Raw genomic sequence first — 20,244 nt, forward strand, 5'->3', positions numbered from 1 at the left:
TCGCGGCGGCTGGCGGGCACCCGGCGCGAGCTGCGCAACCGCCGCAAGATCCTGCTGAGGAACCTGCCGCCCGACAGCAGCAGCCAGGTAGCGCCGCGCCCCCACCTGCGCCCTCGCCCGCCCCGAGGGGTGTGGGGGATACCTGGACGCCCCTCACTGCCTCGCTCCCCCCTGACGAGGACGGGTTGTGGCCCCTGGCTGGGAAGACTTGGGGGGGTCTGAACGTCCAGTTTGAAGTGGGGGGGTTTCCTTCCCCGCCTTTTCTGTTCTCGTTGGCCCCCCTCGAGCACTGCTTCCCAAACTCTTCCTCTGTGTGACCCCATCTCAGGCCCCGGCCTCAGCATGGCCCCCCATCCACGAGACCCCATCCATCTGTCGGTCCGCGATTTGGGAACCACTGCCCTAGAGGCAGCAGCCACTGATGGATACAGGGGATCCAGCGACGTGGCCACAGGGGCATAAAGGATCCACTGGTGCAGCCACTGAGGCATAAAGGATCCACTGAGGGATAAAGGTTCCACTGGTGCAGCCCCTGAGGGATAAAGGGGGTCCACTGATGTGGCCACTGAGGCATAAAGGATCCTGTGATGGATAAATGATCCGCTGACGCAGCCACTGAGGCATAAAGGATCCATCCCAAAGTTATAGTGATACCAGCGAGCCCTTAGGGTCATAGTCGCCCTGCTTATTGGGGGAGGTTTTGAGAAATTGAGTCTTGTTAACAAGGTACTAATTAAGCCATCCTCTGAAGGTGAAAAAAAGACAGGTTATTGGAAGTTCCTGCTGCCCCCTCTGCTTTTGCTTCCCAAAGCAAAGCCTGGGCAGATGAGGTTCTTTGGGTCAATCTAATGATATCTTTTATTCGATCAACACAAATAGTTGGGAAAACTCTACACGCTTTCTGGCACAGACGCCCATCGTGAGGTTGAGGAAGCATCTGCAGTCGCTTTGTGCTCTTCCTGAGTTTAACATAATCGGCACGCCATCAAATGTTGTGATTTAGAGCAGCATTTCTCAACTCCTGGGTCACAAGAGTTATACGAAAGGGTCGTGAACAAACTGTAAAGATGGATTCTCTTTTAAAGGAGAAAAAGTGGGCTTTTCCCCTGCAGGGTGGCAGAGCTCGGGAGGCTGCTTGGAGCTCCCCCCTCCCCCCTATACCTCACACCCAACCCCTGCCCCACGCACTGGGGGGCTGGGCCCAGGGGCGAGGGACGGTGCGTTGGGAATGGGGGGCACTGGGCCATTGGTATTTACAAATGGGTCCTGGTACAAAAATGGTTGTGAACCACTAATTTAGATGATACTGTGAATCCTCACTGTGAGAAACCAGTGCGTCTCTAAAAATAGACTTCAAAACGAACATAACAGACTTCAGAACGAACATAATTTACAGCATCAGAGGAGGGTGTGTGGAGAATATACAAATTAAAATATATTTTAGAAACAAAGCCTCTGTATTTTTAAACCAAGCTAATAGCCAGTATAAAGTGCCAGTTGATCGAGTGGCATTCACTTAATCATCAGTGCAAGAGGTTTTGCCTAATGCAGATTTCCATTTAAGACTTTCTAAAACAGTTTCAAGTTCAGGGCTCCGCAGCTTTTTTGGGCAGAGTGCCAAAAACACTCGCATCCTCTGCTTGGAAGATGTTGGCGTGCCAGGGGCAGATGGCAGGGGAGCCGTGAGGAGGCTGTTACTTGTTTAGGCAGCATGGCCCAGGCCCCTTCCCCACTGTCCACCCCAAGGCACACATGCCAAGCAAAATGCTTTCATGTGCCATGCTTTGGCATGCATGCCAGATCTAGTTCTTTTGGCTTTGGTTAAAAATGTTTTATATGTAAATAGAATAAAACCAGTGAAGAGTAATCGATCTCAATCTGCAGATGTCCTGGAGTATGAGCTCTGAAACATGAATTACAATGTTTCATGGCAACAGCAGGTTAATCCGTAAATCTAATGATCGCTATAAGAGTCAGTTTTTTAAATAATTTAATTGTAAAGCTGCTTGCCTAATCTGCTGGAACATTATGATTGTGTGTAAATATCAGGTATCTGGATATACAAAGAGACAAAAGGCACAGTTCCTTTTCCACTGCAGTTAAAGGCAACTCTCCTACCTATAAGTAAGTTTACTAGGTGAGGACCAGCATTCTTCCCTCAAATTTTGTAGAAATCTTCCATTATTATTGAAGAAAATCTTATGTAGTTCAAAGCCATTATATAGTTCTGGCTTTCTGAATTTGGCCTGTAGATCAGGATTAAAACTATTTGGTCCTGACAGAATTGAGTTGAAGTTGTGCCTAAAGATTTTGATCCCCTTTTACACAGCAGTTTTCTACCCTTGATAAGCATGTTAGAGCAGCAGCAAGTATACTTTGTATAAGGCTAGTGATCCTGGAAAACAATTGGAAGAACTATAATTTTAATCTTTTAATGCTACTAGCATTGACATGAAAAGGAAGAGTTGGAACTTTATGGAAAGAGGAGTGCTTCCTGTCCCAGTATTGTTCTGGAGTAGGCACTGATGTTCGTGATAGGTCATGTAAATATTGTTGTGTGTCAATCTAGCTTGTCCTTTTACAAGTTACTTTGAGACTAATTGTTTGTAATCAAATTACTGCCTTTGGTAACCACTGTGCGTGGGTGTCATCTTTACTGTAGAAATGGCTGGTAGTCTTAGCAGAAGTCTACTGGAATCATAGCCCATTCAGTGTTGTACCAGGAAAAAGTGAACACCACTGAAAATACAGCAAAACATTAGGCCTCCAAAGCAATATTTAAGAACCTAACTGTCGGCTTTATTAGTAATTTTATGCATAGGAATTGTCATTATCCGTTCTTTTCACAAGTAGAATAGGACCAAAAAGTCATTCAAATATTTTTGATGAAAAACTCCTCTTTAGTCCGAAAACAAAATGTTAAAACAAAAGGCCACAACCTCCAATTTTTCAGTTTGGGGGCTTTTCATCTTTTGGCTAGAACTCAAACTCTTAAAGAAAAATACAACCAAAATGCAAACATTGACATTTTTTATGATATAGAAATATTTCAGCTCTAGTTATGGCATGAATAACCATAACATAGAGCAGAAGTCTGCTAATCAAGTACGTCCTTGTTACAGTTATAATGGCTGAAAGCTCCAAAGCCTGGCGCCTAATTCATTAAGTTTAACTTATCATTATTTTAAAAACGAATGCATTTATTCTGCCAACTTGGCTTACTACTGGAATAGCTTCTCTGTCTAGTACCCAGGCAGTATTAACCAGACTGATCCATGTGGTTGGAAGGTTGGATTGATCAAATACTATAACAAGAGATGATTTTTTTTTGTTTGCATGTTCTTTGGGCTGTTGACAGATGAGCAAATTATACTGAGTCCCGAGCTAAAAGAGGGGGAGGGGAGCTTACTGCACATCACCTAATCCACAGTGCAAGCGTCTTATGTCTGCTCTATTTTATTGTAAGACCTAAACCTAGGGAGTTAGTCTTGAAGATAACAAGTACTAAATAACCCTGGCTTTACTTCTGCTTGCCACCAAATAGAGAAGATGCATAAACAGCTAACATGCAGTAAGTCACTCCTCTTCCATGTTAGCTCCTCTTTAACTCTTCGAGTTCTGCCTCATGGTGACAGTGCTCTGAGAACAACTTTCTCAGTTTGAGGCTAAAAAAAAATACGTGCTTTTCATGGAGAAAAATGCACCTTAGCCAGGGAGATTTTGCAACTTCATTCAAAATTGTGTGGATGTAAATATTACAAACTACATTTAAGTATGAAGTTTTTGCATATGTTTTTATTAACATCTAGCCACAGACTTGGAAGTGTCCAGATATTGTGGGGGCTATGTGTAAAACATGACATGATTAGAATTTCTTGTAAATATGTATGGCAACAAGTTTCTGTAGAAAACCCAGAACTTGTGCCAAGGAGGAAGAAGACTAATACAGTCTGCAGCACCTGGTGAGCAAAACTAGCAAGAGAAGGCTGGTTAGCTTAGAGCAGTAAGGAACATGAAAAATCAGAATTGTGCACTGGAGATTCTGCTGCTTGGGGGTTCATAACCTCAGTGAGCCCAGTTCATCCCTCTACATGCAGTTGCATTACTGACACAAGGGTTGTTAGAGCAGGGTCCATGACAAACACTTTCACTGCTACTATTACCCTTGAAAGTAAAACCTCATTTTACCGTTTCAGTTGCCATGTTTCTCAAGCTTTGACTCATTTTACTCCAGTCCATCCAGCTCAGTAAGCTTGATTCTGTTCTTGTCATCAGATTCCCATTCATAGATTGTAAGGCTGGAAGGGACCTCAGAAAATCATCGAGTCCAGCCCCCTGCAGCAAGCCCCAGGGGTCAGGTGACCCCAGCAAAGTGACTGTCCAGTCTCGTCTTGAAGATTTCCAGGGTGTCCTCACCTGATTCTTTCAGCACAATATTTTATCTTGGTATAAAAGACCTGCTAAATTTTGCATCTTGACACACCATTCATGTTTATATGTAGACAAATTTATCTTGTCAAGTATATAGTTCAATAAGCTTGCATATAGCACTCCTGTCTGAAACTCTGATCTGAACAGCAATTGGTATATGTGTATGCTTTCACTTTGTTTAGGATTTATGTTGTCAAGAGTATAACATTGGGTGGGGATTCATTTGTTTAGCTGTTAATTTTGCTAGTTGAGCCAACCATGTCAATCAAACCAGTTCTTCTGTACAACAGTATATATTTTTTCTAAAATCTACCACATCAACTATATGAAAGTTATTTTTAAAACAACAGTTGTAATTCAGGTGTTTCTCTAACAGGGCTTCCCAACTTCATTCATTGCTGATCTTTCCCACTTGGAAACAAGTGGGAAGAGGGTATTCAGACTGAGGACCTAAGAGACAATTGGGGACGTGTAGGAATGTGGGGGTACTTGTATGCGGCAGCAGCAGTAATACAAAGCTTGTTCTCTAAATAAATGTTCTTCCTTTCCTCCTTCACTCTTTGTAAAGCACACTCCACTAACGTTTACTTCTTGTAACAACATTGGGGAGTACCATGTTCTAATCAAAACAGTCAGGGTATGGCTTCCTAAAAAGGGAAAATGCAGAGACCAGAATCCCAGAGCATCATGGCAAGACAGTGATCCAGTTATGCTCCCCAATTTGAGGCAGGAAGAAAGTCTCATTGACTAATTGCTTTTCTCACCAAGTTGTCACAGTAAGATCTTTCCTAGCCAAAGTTGTATCAGAGGATCGCGAATGCACTATCATGACTCGACTTACAATGCAATATCAAACCTCAGCACAAAGAAGTTTAAAGGAGAACTTGATCGTTTATCGCAGAGCTGGGCAAAAAATAGCCTGTGGGCTGGATGCAGCCCACCAAGGGATTCTATCCTGCCCACAGCAATGCTTGCAGCCCTACCCGGCCCACTCACAGGGTGCAGCCTGGGCTATGGCACATGCAGATGGTTCTGCCACTGGCCCACTGCCCTGGTACCCCAGCTTGTCTGCCCTGTACCCTCTGCCAGGGCAGGTGGGAGGGTAGGGTTTCCATTGAGACCGGCTTGGGACCCCTTTGGGCAAGATGCGCTCAGCTGAGTGGCTAGGATGGAGCCGTGGGCGGGAAGAATGCGTGGGACCGGGGCTGGGACTGATGGGTGATGACAGGGTGGGGCTAAGTCTGAGAGAGAGCCACATTCCACTCCCCAGATGTCTCTGCCCATTGAATTAGTGCTTATCAAATGGACGTACAGGGAGTGGATCGCAGCTTTGCTTTTGGCCTTGGGCCCTGGTCCCGCCTTGCCCTGCGATCCTGGCCCTGCCTGCCTGTCCTTCTCCTGGATGCTGGTCCATGCCCACCCATGGCCTCATCCCATCTACCCGGCCAAGCATATCCTGCATATCCTGGTCCCAGGCTGGTCTCCATGGAGACCCTGCCCACCTGCTCTGTCTGGTGCCCCTGGATTTGATTTGCCTCTCCACCTGCCTCCTGTGCCAAGCTGCGACTGCACCCTTCCCTCTCCTTTCCCCCCCAGCTTGCAGTAGCTTGCTAAAATTCCTTAAGTGGCCCACCAACCCACATAATTGCCCAGCCTTGATTTAGTGGTTGCCTTCTCCTTTATGTTTGATAATGTTATAGCTGTCTCATGGTTAGTGGCCTCTTGCAGTAATACTCACTTTATCCTGTAGGGTTCTCCCTGTCCAGTCAGTTCTGAGGAGTCATATGATACGCTTACACAGTTGGAAAATATTCACTAGAGCTTTAAATGAAGTTCACTGGGGATTTTTAAGAACAACTTAGACAAAGATCAGTTGGGATTGTTCTAAGTGATCTACTTGATTCTGCCTTCATGCAGGGAGTTGGATTAAATCGAGGTGTCAAACTCACCTTGTGTCTGGGGCCGGATCTGGATGGCAGTTCCACAGGGCAAGTGGTGGTGGCAGAGGGTCAAGTGGCCACAGGGCTAATGGCACTATATTGATAGGCCCTGCCCCCTAACTCCCTAGCTTCACAGAAGCCCTGTGGACTGGATGGAACAGCTCTGTGGGCTGGATTCAGCCCACACGCCACATGGTTAACGCCCCAGCAGTAGCTGATCTCTTGAAATCCCTTTTTGTTCCATGGTTTCAGGCAGTATGTTCTCTACCCACCAGGTTGGAAATGACTCAGATGCCTTCAGGTATGCATCACTGATTGAAGGATTTTTAGAACTGAGATAAAGCTACCACAATTTTTTTGAGACGGGAAGACAGACTCTGGAAAATGCATGTAATTCTTTTAATTGTAGAAGGAAAGTCCATAATATAAATGGGATTGTAAACTGCTTTATAGACAAAGTTTTATTCTGCTAGATAACATTCTTGATATAAGGCAAGTAGATTTTTTGCTTGGTTTATTTTTGTGCTTCTGCTTTGCGAGCTTTACTTCTGATTTCCTTGATTTAGTGTTTTTAATTGGCCTATTAGAGATACTGATGGGGGCCTTCTAACCTCAGTGGAAGTAGTTGTGTATAAATCTGATATAAATCAACAGTTCAGTTACACTGTCATAACAGTTAGGATCCTGTCTTACTGATATTAGAATAAAGTGCTTGTTGATTTTTTTTCTCGTTAGTCATTACCAAAATTTGCAGTGGGATCTCATGACTTTATAGTTACTAAGATTAGGAGTCTGACTGAAGCTGTTAAATTTTAATGTGCCCATATGGATTTAGCAGCTAAGATATCAAGTCACTGATGAATTATAAGTTGCACTTACCATCAAAAGCAAGGGTTTTTGTGCTAAGTTGATTATTTTAATACTGCTGCATAGACATGTATATTTCAGCTTTTCTCCTACATTAATTTCTGAAGCTAGAGATAAGTATCTTTAGTTTTAACAAATGGGGTTTTCCATTTTATCAAATGCCATAGATAGAAGGTACAAATCAATATTCATTCCAATCCAATGGTTCTTCTTGGGCATGTGAGAAAAAAAAAAAGACAAACTAGTCAAGTATCTATTAAAAGCAGAAACAAGTAAGAGTTTTACTTTGTTTTAGCACTTAACACAGTATGTGCACCTTCCACTAGTTTCCATTCCTGATTTAATCTGATTTCCATCCCTGGACAAGTTACTGTTTAGAGTGATGCTGTCTGAGTCCTTTCTTTCCTCCTTTTAGGTTTAGGAATGATTTTGTCTTTGTTCATATTTGATTGCAAACGTTTTATATACCATGATCATTTGAGCAAAGACTGTATCTTCCCATCACACTCTTATATTCTACATATGGGAGAGGTGTAGTTAGCCACACTGAGTTTGAAGTTAGGCAGAAGGCCCCCAGCCCCACTTCCTCCTTCACCGTAGGGTCCATGATCTGCCCACCCCTATGCTTCTTCCCCTCCACAGACTTACCTGCAAGATGCTGCCCTCCATGCTGCCCAGCTGCATTCCTGGCCACAAGCACGTGTGGGGCTGCGTGCGTGTGAAGGCGTATTGTATTTATCGACAACATGATTGGCTACAGTGGCCAAAAAAAGCCAGTAAGTTAATTTTCCTTGTATTGGTGCCAATCTGATATGGCACCGATATATTGGCACACCCCTATTTTTTGTGAACAACAGGTCTAATGAACTGAACTGTTCATGAAAGATTATACATCTCTGATTCAGTAAGTTTATAAGATACACCTCTACCCTGCCTTCTCTCTAGATAGCAAAGCAGAACTCCCACATATTCTCTCCCTTCTGTATCTTTTTTAATCTTCCATTTAGTTGTGTGCTTACTGTGATGATTTACGTGTCCAGTCCCCTACAATTTTTCTTATCAGCATGCTTTGCAAGATCAGAGGAAAATGTTTTCATTCCTTAGACAGACCAGTCCTTGGTAGGCTATTGCTGTTGCATCTAAAAAAAGGTAGTTCCATTATGAGAGAGAGTCCACTAGACAGTTGCTCCTTGGGCTGTTTAATCATGTTGCAGATGTGATTATCAATAGCCAAAAAAGGAAGAGTCAGTATGCACTGTTCTCCTGTAGCCTAAGGGCAGGTTATGGGCAAGAATTCCAGACTTCTCTTTCTTTTTTAGCTGCATAGATTGTGGTTGTTCCTGCAAACAAAGAGGGAATGGTATGACTAAAACTCTTAGGACCCTACTCAGAATGACCACTAATGCTAGACAGTATCTGAAGTAGCTGAAGACCCTACTATTACGTCTCCCTCATGAGAATTTCAGCTGAAGCAGTAAAGAATGAAAAATTGCCAGATCTCCAGTGGGGAACAGTCTTTGGGTTTATGCTGTACTTAGTAACACTGTAGCCGAGTTCCAGCTGAAGCTTTTAGTTGTTAGTCGTAAACCCTCCTTGTTGTAGAATATTTATTCCTTTAACTAGGTATTAGGTGGCAGATTTGAGAACCTGAAACTTAGCCACTGGTTGACAGGAAATTGCTGAAATAGTGCTATTCTTTTTCCTTTGTTATCTATGCCTCTTGGTACAATCTGGTGCTACATGCTGCATTTTTTTACACTGTAGCACATGGTCTCTGTTTTTCCACAGTAACTGATAGATATTTTTCCTGTTCAGCAGTATTCCACGTTCCTTCTCATAGCTCCTTTTTCAAAACTGTCTTACCTGATATGTACATTGAAGCTTGTTGATAATGTCATTTAAGTGGTCCAAAACCTTTGAATCTTGATGCCTTACTCTTTTTGTGTATCCGGATGTATTGTCTATAAACTTGGAAGTCTTTTCTTGGATGTCTTCCACCTTTCTGCTCTGCTTGCACTAATATAAAAAACAAAGCCTTGTCTAGTTAGGAAATTATTTCAAACTTCTTGACTAGCCAGAATACATTTTATTGTCCCGTTAATTTAGAAACAAAATGTACTTCCATATCAAGAGCATGTATGTGAAGTTTAAACTTTCAGCCAGGTAAGGGCCAAGTTATGGACCACTATAAACAGTGTTTGTATTGGAAACTTCATTAAGTTCATTGCTATAGAACCCTGACAGACATCTTTACAATTAATTTTTTTCTTGCCAGAAAAACATAATTGAATGCACTATTTAAAGGTAACAATGACACTGTGGCCCCTAACAGATGTTAAAGTAAAGGCAAGGGGCTAACTCTTGCTACCAGCTGCAGAATCACAGGGTAAATTCCATGGCTGGGAGCCAAGGGGCCTCCCAGCTTCTGGAACACATGGGAGTCTTGAAAGGCTCCTGTGCACTCCAGAGGCTAAGCACTGGCCACACATTCACTTAAAGGCATGATGAGAACCAGCCACAAAGTTGTTACACATATGTTGTGTGCTAACTTTGTGGCTTATTCCTGGCTTTATCACACCGGTAATTGACTGAATGTGTGGCCAGGTTACTACTTAAGGTTACTGCCATTTAAGTGCAACATTTGTCAGAGTCTTCTACTTCAGTGTGACTGGTAGATCACAGTAGAAAAAATAGCATTTATAAATGGTGCTTAGGTTTTAAATGTATATGTTTATGTATTAATTCCTTAGGATTAAAGAAGATGCTTGCATGTAAAAAATAATAGCATGACTTATACTGGTACTATAGTGTGTCAATGCAAAGCATTGTCTATTTTTTTTCTCTTAAATTAAAAATTAGAGTGTAATACAGCCAAGGATTTCCCTGGAATGAGAATGTGCAGATCTCAGAATGGCAACACATGATGAAAAGGAACAACAAGTAAACAAGCATAGTCTTTCCACTTAAGATCAGGCAGGATTACCTGGGTATAAAGCAGGGGCGGACAATTATTTTGGACAGAGAGCCGCTTACTGAGTTTTGGCAAGCCATTGAGGGCCACATGACAGGCAGCCCAGGGCAGATTAATATTAATTTTCTAAATTTTTTAGGGCCCCTGTGGCAGACTGCATCTTGCCCACCCCTGGTATAAAGGCATGTCTGTGTTGTCAAGGGACTGTGCTAAGGAACTGCAGTGAAGCACAGCACATCCTTCCAGCTTGCACTAACCCTCAAAAGGAATTTATGTAAACCCACAGGGCAGTGTGAGGGCACACCATTAAGCAAAAGTCAGATTGCTTATGGCATGGATCGCTGCTCCGCGCTAAGGCATCCCTGCATCCTTCCTTTGGCATGTGCGGAATGGATTTGCCATACTTTCCGAGCATGGCTGTTTGCCACTGTAGACATGCCCTAAGAGCTGAAGAATCTCAAGAGCTCCAGACCATTTTTGCTATATGGGAAAATAAGAGATTTTCCACTTCTCAAATAACATCTGACTTTTTATAGTGCTCTTAAAATCCTTTTTTATAGACTTTGGGGTTTTTTTTCAGTGCTGATTTTAGACTACCAGCAAGTTATTTTCTAGTTTGAACTTTAATTAGGCAAATGCTTTGTAGATTAACTAGCCAGTATTTGTTCAGGGCTTTGAAGATTTAAAGGTATGTATGGGAACTAAGTATCATTACTTTTCTGGTTGTGTTTCCATCCCAAGATGTTTAGTTCAGAGCTGCTGGCACAGTCCATATACTTATGTGACTCTGCTGTTACTATGAACAAACTAAAAACTCTCCCATACAGCTGTCCTCTCCCCTTACCATGCACATCATCCTTACATTAGTCAGGAACAGATTACACAAGGAAGCTGATGTCAGAAACTTCTTCAGACCTGTTATTCGAAAGTTCATGCCAAGCAATGTTAGAATTGTTTACAATTGTTGTTATCAGAAATAGCATAATTAAGTGCAGTGTTCAGTGGTAGCCGTGGCTGCTGTGTCTTGGTATGTAAATATACATTGCATTTATGGTGTTTCTGGGTATGTACCCTTAAATATTCTATTATAATTGTATATAATTGTAATGGGCAACCGTATTGTTAAGCGAGTTGGGTCCATTCACTCAAAAATAAGAGAGGAAAATTCATTTAGTTAGTGGAAATAGGTTTGTAATTGTTCTGTTGGAAAACGTTAATGATAAAGATTTCTGATTGCAGATCTAGTTAAAACCCAGCATGTACTAATCATTTTTTATCCAGTTTAAATGGAAGGATCTACTGACTCTTAACATAGTAATAGCTGGAAATGGAAGCTATTGCCAAAGTCACAAGGCTGCATGGCTATATTGGAACAAGATCTAACCTGGGGAGAATGAGGTTTTTATCTGGCCTTGGAGGCTAAGGGATTGTTAGTGTGCGAGAAGAGGAAAATTTAATGAACAAGGAGAGAGTGTGGCTAACGTAGCCCTGGGAGAGAATTGGAGGTCCTTGGCCACAAAACTGATTAGAGGGCCTAGAAGGAGGGAACAAAAAAAAGTTGCTGCTGCTTTGGTTCTGGACTATGTTTGCATTGTTGGTAAATTAACAGTATTGTACCAGAAAGTATGCTGAACAAGTATAGTCTTTCTCTTCCTTAAGTAAACAATTCCACGAGGCCCCAGATATTGGCTGACTGTATTCATCTTTGTGTAAATAGCACATGTAGGTGTATCCCTGAAAGCTTGGGTTGGAATGGTGAACATACTGCACTCATTGTTTCCACTGACAGATTTTTATATGAACTCCTTAGAATATCAAATATTAAAAGAGACAAAAAAAAGACTAAAAGACCATTAAGATAAAATTTTAAAATCCCCTAAATCTCCTTTGAAAATGGGACTCAAGCTCTGAGATCATATAAGTTTGAAATTTTTAAAAAAGTAGTATTAATAGTCTAACTTAGATATTTACACCAATTTAATCTGAAAACTTTCTAATTCTGATTTTTAAATTAATTTAAAAGCCAACATGATGAGTTTTTAACTTTGTAAATTGCCACAAGTCTTCTTTATCTAAATGACACTCCTGCTAGGGGTGCACCACTAGAGATTTTTGGGGCCAATACCAATAGCCAATTTTTAAGGAGGCATATCGGCCGATACTGATCTGATTTCGAATACCAGCCTGGCAGCTTGGAGAGCTGTGTGCGGTTGGTAAATCTGTTGTGGTGGAAGGGGATGGGGGGAGGGAAAAGTGTGTGGGGGGGCAGATCAAGGCCCTCGCAGTGAGGGAGGAGTAGGGCAGGGGCTGGGGCAAGTACTGCCCAGCCAGGGTGGTGGGGGGCAGGGGTGTGGGACAGCCGCAGCTCGTTCGGGGGGCACCAGGGGGTCGGCTCGAGCTGCTGCATGCCACTTGTCCAGCAGCTCATCTGGCGCTTGCCCACTTGTCCAATGGCTCCTGCTGCTGCTCCTGTCACTTGTCTGGGAAGCCATGGGGGAAGGTATCAGTGGGGCAGGGGGAGGGGAGCTCTTCCCAGCCTGGCCTGGCCCAGCCCACGCAGATCTGGAGGACATGTTCCTCCCCCCCGCCCTCCTTGACAAGTGGTGGGAGCAGTGGCAGAAGCCGCTTGATGAGTGGCTTCCAGACCAGTGGTATGCAGTGGCAGAGGCCTCCCCATCCCTCCATACTCCTGGATGAGCTGTGGCTCCATCCTGTGCCCCCCACCCCAGCAGGGCAGCCCCTGCCCTAGCCCCAGCCCCACTCCTCCCTCACTGCAGGAGCCTTGATCTGCCCCACCACGCACCTTCTCTCCACCCTCCCCATCCACCACAACAGACTTACCAGCTGCACACAGCTGTCCAAGCTGCCAGACTGTGCTCCTCACTGCCTACATGCTGCACTCCCACTGCATGCATGCACGGGCCATTTATCAGCCAAATTATTAGCCATATCAGGCCGATTTCTGATGCAGACAGTTTTGTTTATATCAGTGCCAATCTGAAATCGGACCGATATATCAGTGCACCTCTAACTCCTGCTGAAAAAATATGTACAATCCAATGAACAAATGAAGACCTCAGTCCTACAACTGGATCCATGCAGGACCTTGAAGCAAATGGAACTTTGTATAAGCTTAGGGTCTGCCTGCAAGAACCTGTTGCAGAATCAGGTTTCAGGGGATTCTGTTTTCTTTATAAAACTATTTCTATTTGTTTTTCCTTTGTTATGTATTACAGAATCCTAGAAATTAAGGGCTGGAAGGACCTCAAAAGATCATTGAGTCCAACTCCCCTGATCTGGGCAGGAACACTACTGAGATCGAATGATCCCAGCAAGGTGTCTATCCAGTCTTCTCTTGAAGACTTCCAAGGCTGGGGATGGTACCACCTCCTTGGGAAGTCTGTTCCAGATTCTGGTCACCCTTACCATAAAGAAGTTCTTCCTTGCATCCAACCTGAAGCCATCCGCTAACAGTTTGTGGTCATTGTTTCTTGTCCTCCCCTGGGACACCCTAGTGAACAATTTTTCTCCTAGCTCCTATTCACCCCTTACATACTAAGTCCCCCTCAGTCTTCTCTTCCGCAGACTGAAGAGTCCCAGATTCCTTAGTCTTTCCTCATAAGGTTTGTCCTCCAAGCCCTTAATCATTCTTGTGGTCCTGTGGATCCTTTAAAGATTCTCCACATCTTTTTTGAAGTGCAGCCCAAAACTGGACACAGTACTCCAGCTGGGGTCTCACCAGTGCCAAGTAGAGAGGAAATATTGCTTCCTTAGCCCTGCTTGCAATGCACCTGAGTATGCTATTAGCTCTGTTGAATACAGCGTTGGGCTGGCAGTTCATGTTCATCCTATGATCAACCTTAACCAGTCATAGTGCTGGCAAGGACATTTGCTCCTAACCTATATTCAGGCCACTCACTGGTTGCTTCTTCCCAGGTAAAGCACTCTGGATTTATCCTTATTGAACTGCATCTGGTTCCACTCCACCCACCTTTCCAGCTTGTCCAGGTCTGCTTGGATCCACATCCTATCCCTTAGTGTGACCGCTTTTCCCCATAACTTCATATTGTCTGCAAACTTGGCCAGCATGCTTTCCATGTCCTCATCTAAATCATTGATAAAGATGTTGAACAGTAAGGGGCGAAGAACCAAAACCTACAGGACACCACTGGCCACCTCCCACCAAGATGATACAGTGTCCACTAACACCCTCTGGGTTCTACCCCTTAGCCAGTTCCTAACCCACCTGACTGCGGACTCTGCCAGTCCTCAATCCTCCAGTTTTTTTTTTTTATAAGAGTGCCATAGGATACCATATCAAAGGCCTTCTTAAAATCCAAGTATATGACATCAACCATGTCTCCCACATCTAACTGGTTCTTTACTTGATCATAGAAGGAGAAGAGGTTGGTCAGACATGGCCTGCCCACAAGAAAACCATGTTGGCTATCCTTCAGTATCATGCCTTCTGCCAGTCTCTCACTAATGGACTTCTTGATAATTTTTTCCAAAATTTTACCTGGTATCACAGTCAAACTGACTGGGCTATAGTTTCCTGGATCCTCCCTCTTCCCCTTCTTAAAGATTGGCACCACATTGGCCCTTTTCCAGTCTTATGGGACCTTTCTCAACCACCACAAGTCTTCAAATACCTTTGCCAATGGTCCTACAATGACTCCTGCCAGTGCCCTCAGCACTCTTGGATGTAGCCCGTCTGGTCCTGCCAACTTGAAGACATTTAGCTGCTCTAAGTGTTCCCATACCAGTTTGACACTGACCATTAGTTGTCAATTGCTCCCTCCCCCCCCCGGCATCCATCCAGTATCCAACCATGAGGGCAACCACCACCATTTGTATGCAGGAACACCAACACAAATTATTCAGTAAAGAGTTCAGCTTTCTCCTGACTGTCTGTTATGATCTGTTCTGTCCCATTCTGCAAAGGCTCCACATTTCCTTTGGTCTTCCTCCTGCTCCTTATATACCTAAAGAAGGACTTCTTATTGTCCTTGTTTTCAGTCACCAGCCTGATCTCAGTAGCTGCCCTTGCCTTCCTTATCATTTCTTTACAAATGCAGGCTATACTTGTGTATTTCTCTTTGATGAGTACCCTTTGTTTCCACTGTCCGTAATCATCCTTTTTCTTTTTTTAAGTACTCCTTGACTCCTCTGGTAGGCCAAGATGGCTTCCAAGCCCCTTTACCGCCTTTCCTGCATACAAGAATGGACCTTTTCTGCACTCTGAGGATCACTCCGTTGAGGAACGACCACCCTTCCTGAACTCCGTTCCCCTCCAGTCCCTCTTCTGATAGGGTCTCTCCCACTATTTTCCAAAGCTCATTGAAGTCATCCTTCCTGAAGTCAAGAGCCTCTGCCCTCCTGGCTGACTTCCCCGCCCTACAACGAATAGTGAATTCTGTCATCTCATGATCACTGTCTCCCAAATTACCCTCAATCCTCAGATCTCCCACTAGGTCATCCGCTTTGGCTAGAACCAAATCCAACAAAGACTTCCCAGTGGTCGGTCTGTTCACCTCCTGTACTAAATAAAGTTCCATGCAAGTCAAAACCTACATGACCAGTCAGATCTAGCCGAGTGCTCCTCCCACCTCAGGGTAATTGAGGTCACCCATAACAACCAAGTCCCTTGAATATGCAGGCTCCATCAGTTCTCTGGAAAATTCATTCCAGATCCAGCTCCTCCACCTGGTGTAGTAGACAAGTCAAGTCCCCTTCCCTTCATTCCCTCCCCCCTCCCCCTGTATCTTGACACACCGGGTCTTGAGTTGCCCTGTTCTTGTACCAGGTTGGGTCTCTGAGGAGACATTACTGCTCCTTTACCGTGGAGAGTTACACCTCCTCCCTTCTTACCTACCCAGTCTGTTCTGTGCAGCCTGTAGCCCTCTATGCATACAGCCCAGTCATGCATACTGTCCCACCAGGTCTCCAGTGCCAGTTCCTCCTGCTTATTCCCCATACATCTAGCATTTATGTATAGACAGTTAAGTCCCCCATTGGTAACCTCCAGTTCCCCGCCACCCCAACGTTCCAGCCTCTGAACACCTCCCTGACTGCCCTCTCTATGTCCATCCTGCTTGGCTGTCCCCTGGCCTGGCTTACATTCTCATCTGCACACCCATCCCCTGACACACCCAGTTTAAAGGGGAAAAATATATGTTACTTAAAAAATAAAAAAAGCAAGCAGTACCAGGGTTGAAAGGCTGTATTTTTTTTCTTTGTTTCTTGCATTTGTTTGTAGAGTCAGGGTATCCTTAATAATGTGTACTTTTTCCCCAGGAAAATACTTTAGCTCTTAAGTGTCTTAGCTGAAATAAATCATTGCCATTAGCAACTTGTCAGCAGCTCTACAATAATTTAGTGTTAGTGATATGGAGTGCATCATGTAGGGAATATTGTTGACCGTAAGGTTCCACAGGATTACTGGAAATTAAAAAAATAAAAATGGCAACCTACTTTCAAATTATTTTACTTTTTTAAAAGTACTATTTCTTTTAAAATAATCATATGTTGTCAATTTGCTTTTTGTAGGATCTAATGACTATGGAACTACTTAAATCACAGTTTCACCATTTTCATGGAAACAGTGAAAATGATGGTTTCTGTGATCACTGTGAAAAATGGTGTTTCCTGCAATTTTGTGTGGAAGTGCCCCCCCAAAATTAGAGCTTACTGGAATACAAAGAAAGCACAGCAATACCTGCAGCCATAGAGCACGTGATTTGAGAGAGAGCTACTGAGAAGCTGAGCTAGTGGCGTAGACTCATTGAAAGTGCCAGTTAGGAACACAGAAGGGTTTTAACACTGTATTTTAAGAAGCCAGATGCAATGCTGCTGCAATACTGCAGTCTGAAGATGAGTGATTGGCCTCTCAGCCAATCAGCAGCAAGGGGCAGGGCCAGAGAGGACCCTTGGCCAAGCAGTGCCAAGGGTAGCTTCTCTTGTGAAGACCGTGAAATTGGCTCTGTGCGCTGCAAAGTTGCCTTCATCTTACCATGATTTAGGTAGGTCCCTACTAATGACTCTCGCAAGCAGATGCATTCATTGAATTCCATTTTCTTTCTCAATTATAATTTCAGCAAAATGACAGGTTATTTCCCAGTGGTCATTTGGTTTGCAGATGTTTTTCAGGAAATAATATTAATAGGCATTTGCACTAGTATTTTACCATTACCTAATCCCAAAGTAAAACTTAAGTAAATCTTAACTTCTTTCTTGAAGTGATGTAATGAAGTAAAATTGTCCACATTGTAAAAGTGGGATACTTGATACATACCTTGGATTCTGAAATATTTCTGGGTTCAGAATGGCAAAGAAAGCATCCTCTCTCCAGCTGGCTGTCATGAATGAGAGTTAACTAGTTGTCATCATATCCTTCATGAACACAACATCCTCTTTTGGTCCACGTTCAAGTCATCTACTTATACAAAGACTGGTCCAAGGATTCAGCACAGTTTGTTATTCAGAAATTACATTCATGTCACGTCTTATTACAGCTGAGGAGCAGTGTCATATTTTATTAATGTAGCATTTGACAGCTGTTAACCGACGAAATGAGAGACCGGTATTCCATTTAACTAAAAGGATACACCTGATCCTGTTCAAATCAACCCCATTAACCTCATAGCTTTATGTATTGAATTAGCAAATTGGAAAGATGAGAGAGTATGCTAAAATCATGTAACATGGAACCGTCTGGTAAAGGAACATGTTGTTTATTTCACTCAATTGATAGGAGTTTCATTCTAATCCTAGAGGATATACTTGACAAAAAGATTCAATATATCCATGCTTCTTCCCTGATCTCTGGGTAGTAGGCTGGTCTGTTTTTCTTTTTTTTACACTTGAAGGGACACTGAATAATGGATTTTTTGTGATACATACTTCTGGAGGGTATATTTTCTTTTTTAGTATGGAACCAAAGATTTACCTTTACTATGACTTTTACCCCCCAAGATAGGGTAGTAACTGCATCTTTCCCATTCTGCTCAAGAGTGGAGGAGGTGGCGGTATGCAGTACAGTTGGGAACCCCTGCACAGCTGTTGATATAGGACTTTCACAGTGGAGGGTCAGTTATACAAAGTATATTTGTTACCAAAAAACTGAAAGTCCAGTTATATATGAACTTAAGAAGTTAGGTGCTTTCACTACATTACATTATAGGCCTGCCACCACTGTGGAATGACATTATGTTGGAACATATGACTGAGGAATTGTTCTAAATAATACAATACAATACACTCTGATAGGGACTCTTACGGTTACAGCCAATTGGTATGGTGTTATCCATACAGCTCTTATTATGCTATTTATGCTTCCTAGAGGTTGTATATTCTACTTATATTGTGCTAGAATTTAAAAAAACAGAGAGTTCACTGGAACTGGGCTTTCCTGAATTCTCTCAGGAATGCCTTTTTGAATGATTTTTCTTTAGCTGCTATGCAATCTATCTTTATAAAGGGCTAGTCAACCTATTCTTTTGTGCCACATTGTATCCATACAATTAAATAGGGAGAATGGTTTATTGGACTTGAGTCTTAGTCTGGGATAAAACAGTGATGTAGTGTTATGACTTGCACCTTTTTAAAACAAACATTTAATTACTTGTTATCAGAAACGCTGGAGTGTAACAGAACTAAAAATTTAAGTTGAATTTCACTTTTGGTTTGATCGGTTACTGTTTGCCATGTTTTGTCTCTTTCAGGAAATCCATGACTTATTCAAAGATTATGAAATAAAGTATTGTTATGTGGACAAAAATAAAAGAACAGGTAAGAACTTAGAATATTCTAGTTAGTATGTAGTAATATACTTGTATTTTCTGATGAAACTAATAATACATTTCTGCCTTATATGAAGTCATCAGGTTGTCTGCCCAACATATAACTTGATTACCTCAGGATCAGGTCTATGACTGTGTAAACTGCACCAGATCCCACTCTCATTAAAGTTGGTAAAAAATTGGAAGGCTTCATATTGACATCAATGGGAAGTAGATTAGGCCCACTGCCTGTGACTCCTTACAGGGATGCCCTTGACTAATACATGTTTTGGATAAGGATAAGCTAAACTGCTTAATTCCCTTATTAAGGGGAACTCTGCTAGGACACAGTAGGGTGCCTCTTTGGCAGAGGAGCAAATCCAGGCCTAAATTTATGGATTCTGGGGGTTACATCCAGAGGTTGGAGGTTAGATGGACATCTTGCTGGGGTCATTTGACCCCAGTATTCTTTCCTGCCATGGCAGGGGGTTGGACTAGATGATCTGCTCAGTTCCCTTCCAACCCTAGAAACTATGAAACTAGGTACATGCGCTCTATTTACATAACCAGTTTCAAAGCCACTTGAAATTTTGCCTTGTTCACAAACTAAAGGCTATTGTCAAACTGCTGAGGGTGATTTTCAGCTTGGAGATCCTAATCGCAGTTTTCAAGGGAGTGAATCCAAGGAAATCTCTCTGAAGCATAGACCTGCACTCACCAGCTGTAGCAGCAGCAGCTCTGGGGGCTCTGGGGCCACATAGGTTCCCCCGCACAGCCCCCGCTCCCCGATCTCCCCCCCCACCTCCTCCCGCTAGCCCCAGCTTCCCGACACTTAAAAAAATTTTTTAAAAAGTAAGCCGTGCACTCACTGGCTCTGGCAGCAGCAATTGGAGCCTCTGAGGGCTCGTGGCAAAGCACCCCCGCATAGTGCGGGACGGTGGGGGGGGGTAGCTGGGATCACCCTCCCTGCCTGGCACCTGCGTGGCACCTGTCGCATTGCATGGATGCACAGGGGCCACGCACTGTCTGGGAGCTGGGGCGGCTCCACGTGTCAGCACTGAATCTTCCGAAACTGAGTCAGCCAAATCAATTCAGGACAGTGATCCAAATCTCTGAATCGAATCACAGTCCTCTGAATCAGCTGAATCTGAATCGACTTTCTTCAGAGGCAGAAAAGGATCTTGGAGTCATCATTGATGCCAAGATGAACATGGGCCGGCAGTGTGGGGATGCAGTCAGGAAGGTCAACTGTACC

General features: G+C 43.3%; 1 protein-coding gene across 1 annotated transcript in view; it reads left to right on the forward strand.

Annotated features, from left to right (window-relative positions):
* Positions 1 to 20,244, forward strand: part of RAVER2 (ribonucleoprotein, PTB binding 2) — a gene marked incomplete at its 5' end in the record, with an annotated part of 63,389 nt that continues 43,145 nt past the window's right edge. The window contains 2 exons of the mRNA XM_019530643.1: positions 1 to 87; positions 18,933 to 18,999. Coding sequence (XP_019386188.1) covers positions 1 to 87; positions 18,933 to 18,999 — 154 coding nt within the window. The remainder of the gene's footprint in view (positions 88 to 18,932; positions 19,000 to 20,244) is intronic.

The sequence above is a fragment of the Crocodylus porosus genome, unplaced genomic scaffold (assembly GCF_001723895.1).
Source record: "Crocodylus porosus isolate Cpor-Errol unplaced genomic scaffold, CroPor_comp1, whole genome shotgun sequence".
NCBI lineage: Eukaryota > Metazoa > Chordata > Crocodylia > Crocodylidae > Crocodylus > Crocodylus porosus.